Source organism: Strix aluco, chromosome 1 (genome assembly GCF_031877795.1).
Source record: "Strix aluco isolate bStrAlu1 chromosome 1, bStrAlu1.hap1, whole genome shotgun sequence".
Classification (NCBI taxonomy): domain Eukaryota; kingdom Metazoa; phylum Chordata; class Aves; order Strigiformes; family Strigidae; genus Strix; species Strix aluco.
The window spans coordinates 35,730,604-35,747,871 of NC_133931.1; the positions used below are offsets into that span (position 1 = coordinate 35,730,604).

Consider the following 17,268-nt stretch of genomic DNA (forward strand, 5'->3'; position numbering starts at 1 on the left):
ATCAGTGAGACTTTACCCAGCTTGCCTGTTTGAAGACAGCAGTACTGGAACAAGACTTCATCTGAGTGTTTCCTCGTTTCTGCCTGAATATATACAAATTTTACATATATGTATGTATGTGTGTGCATATATATGTATATAATATCTACTTGTTTATATACATATGTATGCAAACATATAAATGTACATATGTGTATATGTATGCTTTGATATTTTAATACTTATATACAGAACACTCTAATTCTTGGTCGCAAAAATGTAGTTTAAGAGAAAACATACTGCAATCCTTGCCCAATGTGAAATCATGCCAGGTAGCAGCTGTTGACACTATTCTTTGATAACCTATCCAGCAAGCCTTATGAGACACTGATAGCACACCCAGACAATGCCTGTAATAGGACAAGCAGTGAGACTGAAACGTCTGTTTCTCATAACCAAGTGCTCTTCTAAAAAAAAAAGTAGGTAGTGTTCTCTGGCTGTATTTTCATTGAAGCATTTAATATAAAGTCCTTTAACAATCACACAGATGTTTCTGATTATATACAAGTAAAAAAGTAAAGTGTAGCAGTTCCCTAAAATCAGCTGAAGTCAACAAGATTCTTTCTGCTGATTTCAGTGGGGTTTAGGACAGATTTGGGTGTATTCACTTCATGATATGTAGATTTTCAGATTTTTCTTTTTTCTAAATATTTCAGTGAAAGTTTTTGATTCCTGCATGTAAGATATATGTGTCACGAAACTATTTTCTACTGTCTGTGTTAAGCCTACTGTTTATCCTACCTTTGCTGCCACAGATGAGTTGGGTTTCTCCAGCAAGTCCCAGAGCTTCTTCCTTTTCTCTGGGCAGCAGGTATTATCAAACTCTTCCCCTTCTCTCTCTCGCATTGTCTCTGCCTCTCTCCTCAGCTCCTCATTCATCTGCTCTTTCTTTTGATGGTATCTTGCCTGGCAGCAAGATTCTAAATATATTTCATCAATCCCCCAGTAATCAAGCTCCTGGCCAAAGGAAAGAGCACACATTTCTTCCATCATATGTAGTTTCCCTGTCCTGTAGAAATTCAAAATGGAAGTGAAAGCCCCTGGGTGTCGATCAAAAAAATACTCATTTTCATTTAGATTATAGTCATCACATACTTCTAGTAGAGATTCGTGAGTATTGCAGTCTCTGAGCTTTCCTAATCGTGTCCTTGGAAGTCTGTCCAAAGTCCTCCACAGCACTTCATGGTTGAGCCCACCGACATTTATTTTAACTCTCCGCGAGCAGGCTTTGCTCCTAATGATCTCCACTGGTTCTGGAGGCAGAGAAAGGGTAGACCTTGAAGACTTTCTGTTGATCCCTGGTGGAGCCTTCTCAGCCATTCTGAAAAATATGCAGTTGTAACACCAGAGTCTTTAGGGGGGTGAGCTTGGAGACTAGAAATATTTGGGCAGAGTCCTCTTCAGACAGGCAGCTCCATTCCTGAAGCTAAAAAAGACAAAAAATTAGAATATCGCAAAGTACAATATATTCCCCAATCTCTCTGTGTCTCTCTCCTTCCATGCTTTCATATGCAGATGAAAATTTAATGATGGCAATTTGCTCTTTCTACAGTGAGAGTCTTTTGTGGTCGTATACAGAACCACTGGAACAACTGGAACAGCTAAGAGCACTGTGTTTAAGCAAAGGAAAAATTCACTGGAATTTCTGCATTCATGAAAATCAACTGTGACAGTTTGTACAGAGGACTTGGGGTTTTTCTGTTTTGTTTGTTTGTTTAAAAACTAGTTTCTGATGCAGCCATGTTAGCTTAATCTGATTACTTACCAATTAATTTGTGAGGTGTGCTAATGGAAAGATTGTAGGGATATTCATAATAAAAAAGTGAGACAGATGCTAGCTTCCTTTGTATTGAAAAATTCAAATTTGGGAGATACTGAAAATGAATAAAATGATTAGAGCATATCAAAATCTCCTGTGAAACCAAATTGCTTCCCTCCCTCTCCCAACTGAAATATTGATTTGCTGTATTATTTCATGGCCAAATGTTACTCACCAAACAATCCAATTGCCATCCCGACAAGTCAAATTTCTAGCACCAGACAGTGTTGATTTCTTTACAAACAGGTCAAAAGAATACTAATACTTCTGCAGTCAACTGACCAGCAATATGTGCAAGTGCAGGCAAGTACAGGCAAGGACTGTGCATACCATTCCCTGGCTCCTGAGAAAGGCTCTTCTCTGCCCCGTTTGTTCACCTGTTAAGTTGCTGCAGGGACATGACTGCGTGACAGCAATCAGCAATCTCAATTTTAATAATCCACAAGTGCATCCTCACTCACTGTGCCTAGTGCTTCAGTGAACTCTGAAGTGCAGCTGTTCGTCACAAAATTTGGAATATCAGTATCAAACAGGAAGGAGACCCACCCACCACCTCTACTATGGTCAATTATCTGACATGGTGCTTAAATAATAACTTAACAATGGCATCATGGCCCAAAGAGGAGAATATTAAGAATGCTTAGACAAGCTTCTTTTCCAAAGTAGGAAAGTCCTTCTTAGTAGTTTTCCTGAGTTGACATCTTCTCCTCCCATTCTCTGCAAATCAACAATTCAAAAGTCTGGTCTTTTTTGTGGAAGTGAAATAACTCCAGCTTTAAAAAATTATTTGATGTGAACAAGAATTTGATTCTCTTTGAAGAGTAAGCATGAAGGTTGTAATGGGAGGGGTTGTTACCTATAAATACATCAAGGGTAAACACCAGGGAGGGAGAAGAACCATTTGTACTAAAGGACCATGATGGCACAAGAACAAATGGGTACAAACTCACCATGAAAAAAGGTGGAAATTTGAAAGGGAATTAGAAGGTCACAGAGACCAGATCCTCACCTGAGCAGTGGGGATCTAGAATAATCCTACTAAAAATATCAGGAAAAATAAAGAATTATTTCAGCGTGTCATCTGACATGCTTATGACAGTGTTGACTGTTGCTAGTATAAAATTAAAATTACTAGACCTCATTATAGCTAAACTTCAAATGTTTCTCCACCAACAGATAAAGTAATAATAAGGCTCAGCCATGTATGATACAGGTATTAACAGTCTTCCATGTCCAAAAACATGGGGGGAAAGGAAAATTAGTCATCAGAGTAATATTTACATTTACAGATCTTTTTTTTTGGTTGAGTGCATTACTCACTGTCTTGTTAACCCCTATGACAGCAACAGCCCAAAACACCACCATGTTAGCCATTTCACTGTCAAACCGAACCTACTTCAGAAAACACAAGGGCCAAAATATTCTGCCTCTTCCCATCTTGCCTCGAGCATTGCACTGTGAAGCTCCCTCCTGACGCCCCAGTGCAACCCAGAGCACCTCTGTGCCTATTTACGTAAGGGTTTAAGCCTGTAACATTTACCTTCATTCATGAAAAAGATAATCTGATAACTTCACTTGCAAAGATAAATATCATATCAAAATCAAAGCCCTGACATCAGTAGTTTTACATAATATATATCCCTTTCTGTTGGGTTATGCATTTTGCTTTTTTTCTTCTTCACCTTAGGCAGATTTTTTCTCTGGTATTACTCTCCTCCTCATTGCCTTAGCTGCAAGGGGATGATGGAGGGACTTCTAAGAAGGGAGGCGGCACTCAAGTCTTTTCAAGGTCTCCTCACTTAAGCATCTCCTAGTGGTCTGTAATGTATTTATCAGACATAGAGAGAACCACATAACACTAAGCAGATATGAGAGGATGTTTTTCCACAGAGGAAATATTTACAACCTTTTTCAAAAAAATCCTTTTAGACTTTAATGCACAATGATGTTTCTCCTTTAAAGGATGCCTTACATAACAAAACACAAGACTTTAAAAACTTCAGAGAGAGGTTCTGTCATTCTCCATGAAATCGGTCAAGTCTTCAGGCAATTTTTACAGATGTTCACTAGTTTATTCACTATTGAAACTCTGGGATTTCTTCTTTTTTTAATTAATGTGTACCCTAATATTAGCAATACCGAGTAAAACGCAGTAGAAATCAAGCAGTTGATCTCATTAATTCTAGGTTAACCACATCGTCATTTGTTTTTCTGATTACAAAAACTAAAGATATGCAAGACCATATGCATTGTTTCAACTTCTATGCAATGCAGTTACCACACAGACTGGTCTAAAGCTGATAAAACATTTTCTGACTTGTCAGTATACTTATTGGTTGCATCTTCCTACCTGAGAAAACATGGCTTTTCTAAAAAGCTTTTAAAATCCTGGTGAACTGTGGTCATACTGAAGTCAGCAGTGAGACACCATTAAGTTTAGTGTTGAGAAGACTGGATTCAAGGTGCTATGTAGTACATATGTACCAAGGGATGAACCAGCATTCACAACATGTAGCACTCTGAAAAGACCAAAAATAAAAAAGCATTTTTCCAAATGAAGAATCTTGAAACATGAGGGCTATTTTTGCTTTTTTTCCGAGCTCCTTTCATTGAAATATATACAAGCAGTGGACCGCATAACTTTAAAAAAAAAAAAAAAAAAAAATCTTTTCCTTTGCTTCCTAAGTGCCTTTCTTCACACCTTCTTTTGGTTTTGGCTGATAATTTTTTAAAATTGCTTCCTGCACAGCTTTTCCCCAAGCCTGGACTATAGAGCCTGTATTTAACTGTGCCTTCAACAAAAACTTAATCAATAGCCTCTACTTTAGCTACGTAACATTTTTAACTTTATAATCCACGTTACAAATTCCACACAAAATCACCAGATCTTTCATTATAACAAAATTATGCAAGTGAGGTTATCTTTACAATTCATTAAATAACCTTTCCGGATTTTAGCTACTTCAACTAACTCTTCAGACACTGCAATTTTTGTCCTGAGAAGGCTTAAAATATTTTTCAGTTTAGTTTATTGCCTTAACCTTTTGGCTGTGTGCAACTCCACCATGTACTTCATCCACAATGGGCTAGTGAGAAATACGACGACCCCTCAGTAGGCAGTCAAAGCCACCCTGCTGCTCAGCAGCACTGCTTTGCAATCAGTAGAGAAAGACACAAATTCTAACCACGGATATATATGAGCAACTGCAGATAAACCCCATATTCTTTCCTTGCAATAATAAAATGACTTTGTAGGAAAATACCTGTCATAATGAATAAAACTTCAAAATCCAAGTCAATCTTTGCATTAAATAGAAGTTAAAACTGCAAAGACTACTACTCAAAAAGCTAGGAAAAGCCAGAACGAAGGTTAAGTGTCTTCCCCCGCACCATATGTTTACAGCTTTTAATGGTGTGATTCCCCACACACCAATCACTTCTGCTTTAAGTGAACGGGTAATTATTCACCAATTCTTTTAATCTTTCTCATTCACTATTTGGCCTCTGATGTTATTTAGCATGTCCTACTGCAAACCCAACACTACATGCAAAGTGATGAATTTCCCTCAGGGAGCTCTCAGTATCCTACCTGAGCGCTTCTAGGGTATCCCAGATTTTCCCTTCTCAACATCATTAGGAGGCCATTATTGCCATTGCTTTATAATGGAGAAATGAAGGTCATAGATGCCTGAAATATCCAATAATTTTGGCTGCTCAAATTGAGATAGCTGCTTTTTACAGAGTCCTGAGCATTTTTATCACATCTGAGAGGCATGCCTACGTGAGCAGATTAAACCCTTAGGCAGAGGAACTCAGTTGCCTGTGCCATCACATTGCCAGAGCATCACCTGGCACAGCACAGTTAGGACTCTCCCAAATAATTTGCAGGGATCACTGGAAAGTCAGCATGCTTCAAGGTCTGCTCCTAATAAGTGATTTGTTCACAGCCATCTGCTTTGGAGCCTAGGTGAGTCTAACCGCACGCACAGAGGTCACCATGACAGTTGGCCCGAGCAGCACCAGCCCCTTCTATGGACTCCATGTGCAAGACCTCATTCCAGATTCACATCCAAGATACTTTTGCATGCCTTAGTCATAAACTTCCCTCCCAATCTTTGCCACACAAATTGTGCCAAAGAAGGTGGAGATGCTACACTACAGATGCACGCTTCACTGCTGGAGGATGTCCTCCCTGTGCATTTAAAGTACTCTGAGGAAAAAAGTATGTGGTACGTAAGAAAATGCCGTATCATAAGGCCTCCAGGAAAAGGGAGCAAATTTGCTTTGTTCTGACTTTTAAGAGACAAACTTTTACCATTTTTGTCAGAAGATGTCCTTCTGTCAAAACTTGTCAAATTGTTTGCAAAAAAGGGATTATATTAATTAATTTCCGTGCTTTGGAAACAAATGGAAGAAGTTCTCGGAATTTGTTGAAAGTCTGTCTTCAACACTTTTTAAACAAAATCTAGATTTCTCATTCTAAATGTACTGATATTTGTTTTTCTGAAAGGTTAAGAAAGCTCTGCATCAAAATAAGATATTTTGAAATCATTAACCAAAATAATTTGGGTGATCCCAATGTATTTTTTTTCAGGTTTGGAAAATCTAATATCAATGTTTTTTCTTTTTCCCAGGTAAAAACACTCACTGAAATCCAGAAAAATCTGGGCAGATAATTGTTGCATTGACTAGTTCGGTTATTAGAAAAGATTTATTAAAGTGTGACAAAAATCAGATCTGCAGACTGTATATAATGCAGATATGTAACACTTTCTGGAAAAAAATAGCTTTAGCTTTTGTAAGTGTAACATCAGGGGCAGTTCATTAGGGAAAGGTTCTTCACTGAGAGGGTGGTTGGTCCCTGGAACAGGCTCCCCAGGGAAGTGGTCATGACACCGAGCCTGACAGAGTTCAAAGAATGTCTGGATGATGTCCTTAGTCACAGTTTAGTTTTTAGTTTTAGGTAGTCCTGCAAGGAGAAGGGAGATGGAAGTTGGACTCAATGATCGTTATGGGTCCCATCCAACTGGAGATATTCTGTGATTCTAAAAGCCTTAGAAAGCCCGTGCCCACCTCAGTGTCTGACTCTTAGAGCCTATAACCTAGGATACAGTAAGCTATCAAGAAAAGACAGAGCAAGTTAGTTGTGACAAGCTAATACATTTCTACTGAGTAAACAAATTTGTGGAGCTTTATATGCCTGTTTATTTGATAGTACAATTCTGCTTTTTTCATCTTCCCCTTTACTGTAATCTCTCTGCTACAACAGCTCAGCTATCAAATGTCTGTCTTTGTTTCAAAATATGAAAACCTGCAGTTTCTTAATGGTGAGCTGTGCTATCTCTATTAACGCATTTTCCTTTAATTTCAGTTTTTTAAAAAATGGCTGAGATGATAGCTAAAACTCTGAATAAAAACATCCCGCTCAAATGAAGCGTACGTTATTTCCATTTCCCACCTCTACAGAAGTCACATCTCATACGGTTAAGGATTGGCAAGCTGAAGGCAGGAAGTGTCAGGAAACATGTCAAAGTATTCCTGAGCATCGCGTGTATGTCTCAGATTCATATCCATATGCAGGAACACATGCATGCATGCACAGGGGAGAAGTAGCTGAGCTTTGATTGTCCAAACTACTGGCGATAGCACTTGGGCTCAAGTCCTCAGAGTGAAGCGGCTGAAATCACCTGAAGCTATGTGGGCTGAAGGGGCAAAGATGGAGCCTGAGCCTGTCTCCCCTGTGATAGAGCTTCCCTGTGAGCAATGGCTGGCTCATGCCAGACCACAACCATGGTCAGAGCCATTGCTGGTGGGTGGCAGGCACTGTAAGAGAGCTGGGTCCTTCCATAAGCTAAGACCAAATTGCACCTGTGGCCTTGAAAGTTTTGCTTACAGCTATGGATGGGCTGGTCTGTAAGATCTTGCTTTGAGAATAAATGCTGCAAAACCAGCTCTTGGGGTGTTACTATGGCTAACTGGTCTAAAATGATGATTATTTCTATTTCATAACAGACCTCACAAATTTCTGGTATGTGAAACATTAAACGTTGGCTGCACAAAGTCTCAGAGATCTGCAGGAAACAGTTGAAAAAGATGGGGCCTTTTATAGACGAACTTTTCAAATCAACTAAATCAGTCTGTCTGCTAACTCCCTGTTCTCACCATCTTGAGCACAGAAGTGTCTTTTAGATGGATGAGCTGAACTTCACTGAGGAGCAGCAGACTCAGAGGCTTTATATATTCCCTAAGAGTCTTGGATAAGAAAAGCCAGACAAAAATAGGTAAGGAGACAGAAGACAGAAAGAGGGACAGTATAACTGATAAAATGTTTGTAAAATCTTGCAGCCACACAAGCTTGGCAGTTTTGGCCTGAGTTTTCTAACTACAGCAAAAGCACTTGCAATTACTGGAGCTCTTACTCAAGGTGAAGTCATGTGGGTAGGCCCTAGGCTACGTTACAGGTGATGTAGACAATTTTACACCAAAAAGCTGAATGCTTCTGATAGCGTTCAGTGTAATTTTACCTCAAGACCCATATGGAATTCAGGACTCAAGTGGCCTTTTTGGTAGAACCTCACCACAACTCTGGAGATGAGAGCTGGGTTTGGAGCACCCTCTCAGGCTTCACTGATGTCTCAAGCGATGAATGTGGCTTTGCAGTCCATCCCAGCATTGAATCAAGATCACCACCAGCCTTTATTCCAGACCAGCTCTGGTTTCCTTTTCTTCCGCTGTTAGTGCTTGTGACAAGCGCAGCTATACGATCCTTACAAAACAATCCTGATGCGTTCCTGCTCAGTTTACAAAGAGAGTTGCATTTCCATTGCAGCCCAGGTTGAAGCATCTCTGGTTTAGGATGTAATTGTCTGTCTGTCTACACTTTACTATTTATGTTTACAGTTGGTTGCTAAGGGCTGAGTTGTTACTTTCGCCAAAGATACTGTCTTTCACAGCACATTTAACCTTCCCTGGAAATTTCAGAGGGAATGAGCTGTCACAGAGAAGTACAAGGCCGAATGGCAGATCATTTTCTTTAATTTCAAACAACCAGATATTGCAGAAATGTGATTGTGTAAGATCCTCATTTCAGGGCTAAATCAGACTACGCATTTATATCCCGGCTAGCATTCTGCATCCACAGTTTTGACTGGTGCTTCCGTACAATTCTTTGAGAATGTACAGATATTAAATATACAGGATACAGTAATAATAGTAAATACATTAATACTAATAAATTAGGGCTTTGAATTGCAATTTATTCATCCACTACTTGATTCTTTTTTTTTCTAATTGCATTGCAGTGCATTAAGATGATGGAGGAGATTGTCATTGTTCTTTGAGGAGGCATTATTGTAACTATTTGTCCTAAAACAATTAGTTTTAGGGCTATTCTAAACATGTTATCTTCTATAACCCTTCAATCTTCTACTGCTCCTTACCAATAACAGTGCTGCCAACTATCTGAAAGCACTGAAGAACTTCACAGATGTCTTTTTGTTCTCCTGAAGAAAAGCTTGCACAGTGTAGTACTGAATGATGATTCTAGGTTCTAGGCAGGGAAATATTACACAATATATAATATTATCCTATATACATAATGATGTATGAAGCAATGAGGCACATTGAGAAGGGTCAGATTTTACCCCTATTTGAATGAAACTGCACTCAAAACTCGGTCTATGACGCTTTGCCCAGAATCCCAGTACAATGTTTGAATTTCCTAATAAAGGATAAACATGCAATACCATCATCCTAGCTCTACAATTAAGAAAAGCATGGTTGTATTCTTAAGTGACTTCTTTGGAAATGAAAATATTGGCATTCAACTGCTGCCTCTGTCACAAATTTCATTTTAAACCATTTTTAACTGGACCATTCCCTGATTCAGTCAAGGAAAATGGTAGGCCTAGACCTACCTAGACAACAGATAGGAGGTGACATGGACAAAGATTTCAGTTTGAAATGGGCAGATTTACTCAAGAGATGTTTGTCTCGACCCAGTGCCTCTACCCAGCAGGAGTACAGCCTACCTTCCTATCTCTGGTACTTCACAGAAGCACTGAAGCTGGAAGGAATTAATCAAGGCCTGGATTTTTGGGTGACTCAATTCTGACGAGCACCTTTGTACATAGGTGGAAATGTCCCCAAGGTCATAGCATCAGCAAGTCTTCACAAAAAGCTTTTATCATTAAAAATTAAGACAAATTTCAGTCTAGGCTTGATTCTGGAGAACCCATCCTTTCAACATTTTGATGTCTTGAACTATGGAATGCCTTGAAAAAACACCCCAAACTACTACTAAAAATTGTCATGTGGGGCCTATGACAACCTGTCATCTTATTTTGCCCATCTGAGAGAAGCGGTCACCCAGAAAGCAGGAAACTATGATTTCCAACTTTATCTAAAGTGGTTTGGTTCCACATACTGCACAAAGGTACAGTCAGTTTGGGGACTGAGTAAGGGAGAGCTGTTCTGAGGAACTCCAGTTTAACACTGTAGAGAAGAAGCTACACTTCAGTTTCATACTGACTTTCAGTTCTACCACAAGTGGAGACAGCGTAAGTTTTGGAAAGAAGAATATCAAGCCTAAAGGCAGCTGCTATCAGGAGTATAGATATTTTTGACCCTCAAATTGACCTGACAATAGAAATATAGACCTGACAATAGAAATATACTCACTATCATGCACAATTCCATGCTACTGTTGCTGTAATTCTGAAATCAAGACAAGCTAAAAGAATTTTTTTATAAAACTGCCACTGTAAATTAATTTATTTACCTCTATCAAGCCAAAATGTATTTTTAAAAGCCACAGCATCCTCTTAAAAAATGTGCTTCATCAGAGCCATTAGTTCAGGGTTTCTAATATTAAACATGCAAGACCCCAAGTTCAAAGAAGGGTGTGGGAGCCGCTAAGGCAGGATCAACACAATACTTCACGGTCAGAAAGAAGATACGCTGAACTCCCTTCCAGGCCTAGGGCATAAGCAGGATCAAAAGGGACACAGCTTACCCACATGATATTCTAAGCCTGGAAACCTCCTCTTATGAGAGGCACGTAAAACACAGTCCTTCAAAAGAACTGAACAAGGTCCACTCTTTTCAAAATATACCTTGAGGTGGTGGTAGCAACTTATTGATGTAATTGCCTCATTATTAAACATTCACACAGGGACCACGTTCATCCCCGGTGACACAAACCTATGGTTTATATTTTGTAGGCTGCTGCTGCTACCAGTAAGTCCCAAGATAGCCGCAGGGATGGAAACCACCCTCCCTGCTCCTACCAAAGGCAACCGGTGTGAGTCTGTAGCTGAGCGGTACGAGCAGTCCTTTGGCTGGGGGAAGCTTGGATTACAAGAGGTGAAATATTTTTTTGCATCATGGTAATCTAAGTCCTAAACGCTTGATTCCTCTTGGTGAGTACCCTAATCACAAGGCTACTGAACAAAAGCCAGAAATTTTTGCTTCTATTAGGTGATCTATAAACATGTTGGAACAGCCAAACATTCTAATCCCTTCTGTCGTTCAAGGGTAGCAGAAGATACCCAGCACTGCTACTGCTACTTTAAAGACTTGCCTAAATAGGGACCAAAGTGACTATCACTAGCCAGGCTAGTCCTGAATATAAATTCAAGCACAAGGCCTACCCAGTTAAGAAGTTTTGTTTATGTCAGCAGTAAGAATGAAGAATGCAGAGATGGAAATTTTCTAGAAGGCAAGACCTTCTAGATGGCACTACTGTCAAGGTAGATCGTGGGCTATTAATCTCAGCAACCACTGGATGAGCATGTCCAACAGCGTCACTCATAGCTTTGTGATTTCAAGGCTAATTAGGCCAGTTCACTGTTTTGAGTCTGCTAAAATACGTTATTGGGATTCTTCTAGCTGCTGCAGCCTGCCAGCACTTTCTGCTCAGCCTCAGGATCTCTCTAATATATGCAAATTTACACTGAACGTATAGCCATACATTATAGCAGAATTATTCTGTCATCTGAGAGTACGTCCAGCGGACATGGGGTCATCAACCTTGCAGGTAAACCAAAAGTCACACTTTAAGAGGGCAAAAGACACAACTGAAGACTGTAGAAAGCAGCTTTATAGCCTCATTTTGAGTTGTTGAGTTTGGTTGTAGTTTTTATCTCTGTATATTTAAAATACAGATAATTTTCTAGAAGTCAACTATTGATGAGTTACCGTGAAAAACTATTTTATGAACTGCCTTGAGATGTCTTATTAATGCTCTGAGGCAAATTTATTCTGTATTTGGACTCTACAGCCATCATTGATTTCTATTTCTTAACTTGTTAGGCAATCAAGAGGAGAAGCTCATCTCCAGTGTCATCAAAGAAGATTACGTTTGAGAGCTTTGTTCAGTTAATTATCAGCACAGCTTTGTATTTATTTTCTTGTTACATAGTTTTACCTAAAGGCCTGATGTTTATTTCCAAACAAGCTAATACTCAAATATGATGGCGGCACGAAGACACTGCAATAGCAAGCACGACTTCCCAGGGAGAAGCGCTGACCAGAGTAGAGGCTTCTCCTGTATCATGTGCCGGTGCTGTGACAAGAGAGCTGCTCAGCCCCTCTGTCTAGCTCAGGCTGTGTCTCCCCTCACACAATTTCACAGTGTACTGCGGTTCCCCTGTCATGGTATTGTGAGAGGTAAATTGGTAGATTGCCATTGTTCCTTGTAAAGACTACAATTGCTGCTTATCACTGCCTACTCCTCAACATTCAGAGCTGCATTATGCCAGCATGACATATATTATTTATTAGCTAATAGACTGTTGGTTCTGACTCTCTTGCTGCTGCCAGCAGTGATGCTACTGACTACTCTTTATAGTCATCCGGAGGAGAAATAGGGTCGTACAGAAGCCAGACACCTAGGTCACAGCTGATCTACCATTACGGCTAAACATAGATTTCCTGTATTAGAAACAAATGAATTTAAAACCCCACCAATTTTAGTGGCCTAAAACTTTTCCATTTCTGTTTCCATATTGCTCATGCCATCACCACAACCCATGAACAAGTAAGTTCAAAATAATTTTCATTATTTACCAATTATGCAGTTAACATCATCATACCTTCACACTGGTAAAAAAAGTAGCTTCTCAGTTTAAAACTCCTCAGTTTTTTCCAGCCCTCCAGCCTTGGAAGAAAGTCATGCAATGCACAGTAAACAAGTGAAACTTCAGGAGGATGCCAATGTGCGACTTGCACTGAAGTTTCTGCATGTGCTGTAACGAACACCAGGAGGGACAAAAAGCAGAACAGCCTTTGCAGTCCTTCCAGCTTAAATGAAGAATACAGGCATTTTTAAGTTTAACAGATTTTAAATACCTTGACTGATGCATATTATATCTAAGGCTTTTATAGTATTCAATGATCTGGGAAGCTATACTGGGACTCTCTTTATACCTATAGCTAACCAAGATAAGAAACTTCCAAGTTCTATTCAATAAAAAATTGAGTTGCTCAGCTTCTTTGTTCACTTTTTATAATCATATGATTTAATATATATGCATTTTATTTAGATTGAATTTGAGCAACACTAAGCAATCTATTTATTATAGCATGCAATGTGACATCTAAAATTGCATAATACTCAAGAAAAAAATTCAAAATAATGAATTTCTTTTCAAATCCTTTCCATGTAGCCAGAGAATTACAGATAAATAAACATAAGCTATGGGATTGCACAAAAATCTACATTTACAATAGGAAAAAATCTAGTCTATAATGTCCCAAGCAATTTATTTTCACAGTATGCCACAGAACACTGTGGTACACCTTAGAGATCTCTGCAATTAAAAATTGGGAAGTTTATTTTGATTTACTGTTAAAATTTTAATCAGAAAGTAGTCACTCATTTCTACCTGCTAAAATGTGAGTTAAAACACCATGTCCCAAGAAATAGGATTTATTATAAAAGCCAAGAAACTGAATAACCAGTGCCACTACCTCAGCAATAACTGTAAGAGAAAGATGCCAGTTACTAATGAGAAATCAAAAATATTTTCTCTTCGGATGCCCATATCCTGGTAAGAGTAGAAACAGCACAACTCAACAAAGTAAACAACAGCCTGTTTTTATTGTGCATCCAAGTTTATAATATTCAGACAACTATTAGGTAAAAAAAACCCTTATTTCTAAAAATGAAAAAAATTCCTATAGCAATACTACAGAAAAAGGGAAAGTCCTTTCAGAGGAAATCATTATTTAACTCCAAGAGCTGTGAGCACACTGTTGCTGGGTCAGAATACGGTTATGCAATAACCTGATGCGTTAATAGAAATGACCCCTGAAAACATAAAAAAAAAATCATTTTTAGAATATGTATAGGTCTACTCTGATGAGGCTGAAGGGAAGTGGCTTGCAACTTTAAGCACTTCCCTTTCTAGCTCCCGGCTTTCCTTCCTGGGCTCTCCCTGTTGGGAGCAGCAGGTCTGTACTCTGGAAGAGCAGACACCTTCAAAGGGGTCTGCAGAGGGATCCCACAGCACTGCCGCGCTCCCAGTCGCTGCCCCCTTCACCAGATACCTCATCTCACATTCATTAGACTCCTTTCCTCTAAACCATGAAGAGTTGAGACCAGACAGCCCCTCCCCAACCGATTGTTTATATAATAACAACATACGGAGTAAAACACCGAAATGTCCTCCAGCAGGTAGCTTTAAATATAGTAGCGCCATCAAAAAATATTTTACCTGCACATATAGCGACATGAAGCTCATGGAAGTCACATAAGATCAAGATTTTCTTCTAAAAGTCACAGTAGCAAGCTGTTTGGCAAAATCCCAAACGTTGGCAAGAAAGCTATTGCGAATCTCAACTCCTCGCCTTGCCTTGAATGGCAAGCCAGAATTTGCCAATTAACTCGCACTTAGAAAAAAAGGCTGAGCATGAATAAATAAATACATATGACATGGCATCGTTACGGCAACGGACATTTCAAAATGCTGAAGCCAATGGAAATGCTCAGACTGAAGCATGCTGCTCCAAACAACACTTCTTCCTCATTTCGAGCTGAAGATGTTTTCATTTTTCCTGTCTGCATGTGTCTGAACGAGGCCAACCTGCTGAGCTCCAGTGACAGCGTCCAGCTGAGAAAGGAGGAGGCGAGAGCAATTTGAACGCTGTTGTGAGAGTTGCCTGTGGAAGCATAATTTTTTTTTTTTTTTTTTTAAAAAAAGCACAACAAGGCAGCTGCAAGTTCCAGTAAGCTGCACAAAGAGACGGTTTATCAGTTGTTGTTTGAATGGAAAAGAAAGTGGTGTTAAAAACCAGCAACAAACTTTTTTTGTGTACTGCACCTCATCTCTCTGGGAAAGATTTACAGAGCTTTGCTAGTACATCTCAGGTGATCACAGGGCAAACAAATCTCACAAGTGGCATGTACTGACTGACTCTGCTCCTCTGAGAGTTTCTAGCAAAACTCCCCAGCAGGAGGATCACGCCCCAGGTTTGGTAGGACATTTAGTTTCTCAGACCTTGCGTAGCCTCTAAGGCTCAGTGCTACCTCTGAACTAACTTGGATACGACTCAGCAACTGAGCAAACTTGAGCTCTAAGTTTTTTTTAAAGTAAAGCCTCACCAGACAGACTTTTCCCATTCCCAAGCCTGTCCAGACTCTCTGCTGTTCTTCCTCTTCTAAACCAACCCTGGCAGCTCCACAGAGCTACAGGATGGGGTCACTGAAATCCTTCACTTAGGTGTCCTTTTAATAGCAAGGTCTTGATGACTGTGTATTTGCTAAGCAATGTTGCCTCCACCTGATGCTACCCTGACACTTCCCTTTCTACACAAACATTTTAAAAGTGACAATTCTGGCAGTGATGCTAGAGATGGTCTCATCTGCAATGAATTAAAATGTCCAAGAAACTGCAAATATACTGCTTATTTCTATCTTAATCATTATGTAACTTGAGTTGAATGAAGTCCAAGACCTACTATAAATACGGACTGTACGTACATAGGGTATAAACAAAGGTCTACCTTCACCCGGGCGGTGAAATGCTGATAGGAGAAACACGCTGAATGGTTTGTAGAAAGCATGCAGTGAACATGCCTGTTTTTAAAAACACTTAGGTTTTTAAATCTAGGGGGCTGACAGCATGCTACGCATCTACAGAATGCATATATGCCAGTGTATTTTAGACTAGCACAATGCTACAGTTTTTCTTCTTTGATAGAGCGGATTTTTCAGTCCCCGGGTACATGAGGTAATTCAAACGACAGCCATCCACCGAGAACACTGAGGTTTTGTATCATCAGGTTCCCACAAGCACTATTAGCGCATCGGAAACAAATGACGAGCCTTTATCTTTAAAGCTCACCCACGGCAGGAGGTAGAATACTACGAAATGTCATTTCCCCCCCGTCCCTTTAGCAGCTCTGAAAGCACAAAAATACAAGCCGCCGATTCCGAAGCGCTCCAGCGTGAGGGCTGCATTATCCTCCCTCAAACTGATCCAGGCAGCCGGGGAGAAAACCCTGTCTCCGTCCAGCCCCGCCGAGGGTGTCCCCGCTCCCGAGGGGCGCTCCCCGCGCCGGGGCCGCCACTGCGCAGCCGAGCGCGCCCGGGGCACCCCGGGGCTCCCCGCGGGAGAGCCCCGCTCCCCCCGGCCAGGGCGCCCCGGAGCCCAGCCGGCAGTTTTCGCCTGCCTTGCAACTCCCATCAGTGCGAAAGGCGTGAATGCCTCGGTCTCAAAAGAAAAAAAACAAACCAAAAAACGCCAAATAAACCCAAACGGCAGCCCTCGACGGAGGACATGTGCCCGCCCGCTTACCTTGCTCCGCGGGCGCCCGCGGCACCGCCGGGGGCTGGAGGAGGGATTCCCCGGCGCTGGCAGGGGCTGCTCGGGCTTCCCCGGGCACTGCGCGGCCGCCAAAGCCACGGCGAGAGGTTTGTTTTGGTCGCTCCTTCCCGGGGAGGGTTTTGCTCTACATTCCCGGCTCCACATCACCGCCCCCCCCGGCACGGAGAGGACTGGGGGTGGAAAAACCACGGCAAAAGCATCTCCCTCCCACCCCCGGAGATGAAAAGCCGCCGAACGAGCAGCACGGCGAGCGGCTGTGGGGTGGCGGGCGGAGGAGGGGGGCCGGGGGGGGGTGGGGGATAAAAGCCGACCCCGCGCTGCCCTCGCCCCGCTGTAATCCCCGGCTGCATGCGAGCTGCCGGGTGCCGGCGCGGCCGCCCGTGTCTGCGGCTGTGCGCGGCGGCGGGGGGGCGGGGGGGCACGGCCGCTCCCGGCCGGGGCACGCGGGGCGCCCCCCGCCGCCCCCCGCCCGGCTGCGCGCACACCCGCGCACCGCGCCCGCACACGCTCCTCGCTCCGGGCGGGGAAGGGGTGGGAGGAGGGCGCGCACACGCACGCACCCCGCGCTACCCCCCGGGCACG

At 41.5% G+C, this 17,268-nt stretch overlaps 1 protein-coding gene across 2 annotated transcripts in view; it reads right to left on the reverse strand.

The window, feature by feature from the left end:
• Positions 1-16,937, reverse strand: part of KCNB2 (potassium voltage-gated channel subfamily B member 2) — a 203,770-nt gene extending 186,833 nt beyond the window's left edge. Inside the window, exons 1-2 of one of the 2 annotated variants that reach the window (XM_074817529.1) lie at positions 16,657-16,937; positions 781-1,465 (exon numbers count right to left, since the gene is read on the reverse strand). In XM_074817529.1, the coding sequence (XP_074673630.1) occupies positions 781-1,359 (579 nt within the window). In that variant the 5' untranslated portion in view covers positions 1,360-1,465; positions 16,657-16,937. Of the gene's footprint in view, positions 1-780; positions 1,466-16,656 lie in introns of those variants that run through there. The other variant, XM_074817537.1, reaches the window with a different exon arrangement.
• Between the last annotated feature and the right edge of the window lie 331 nt (positions 16,938-17,268).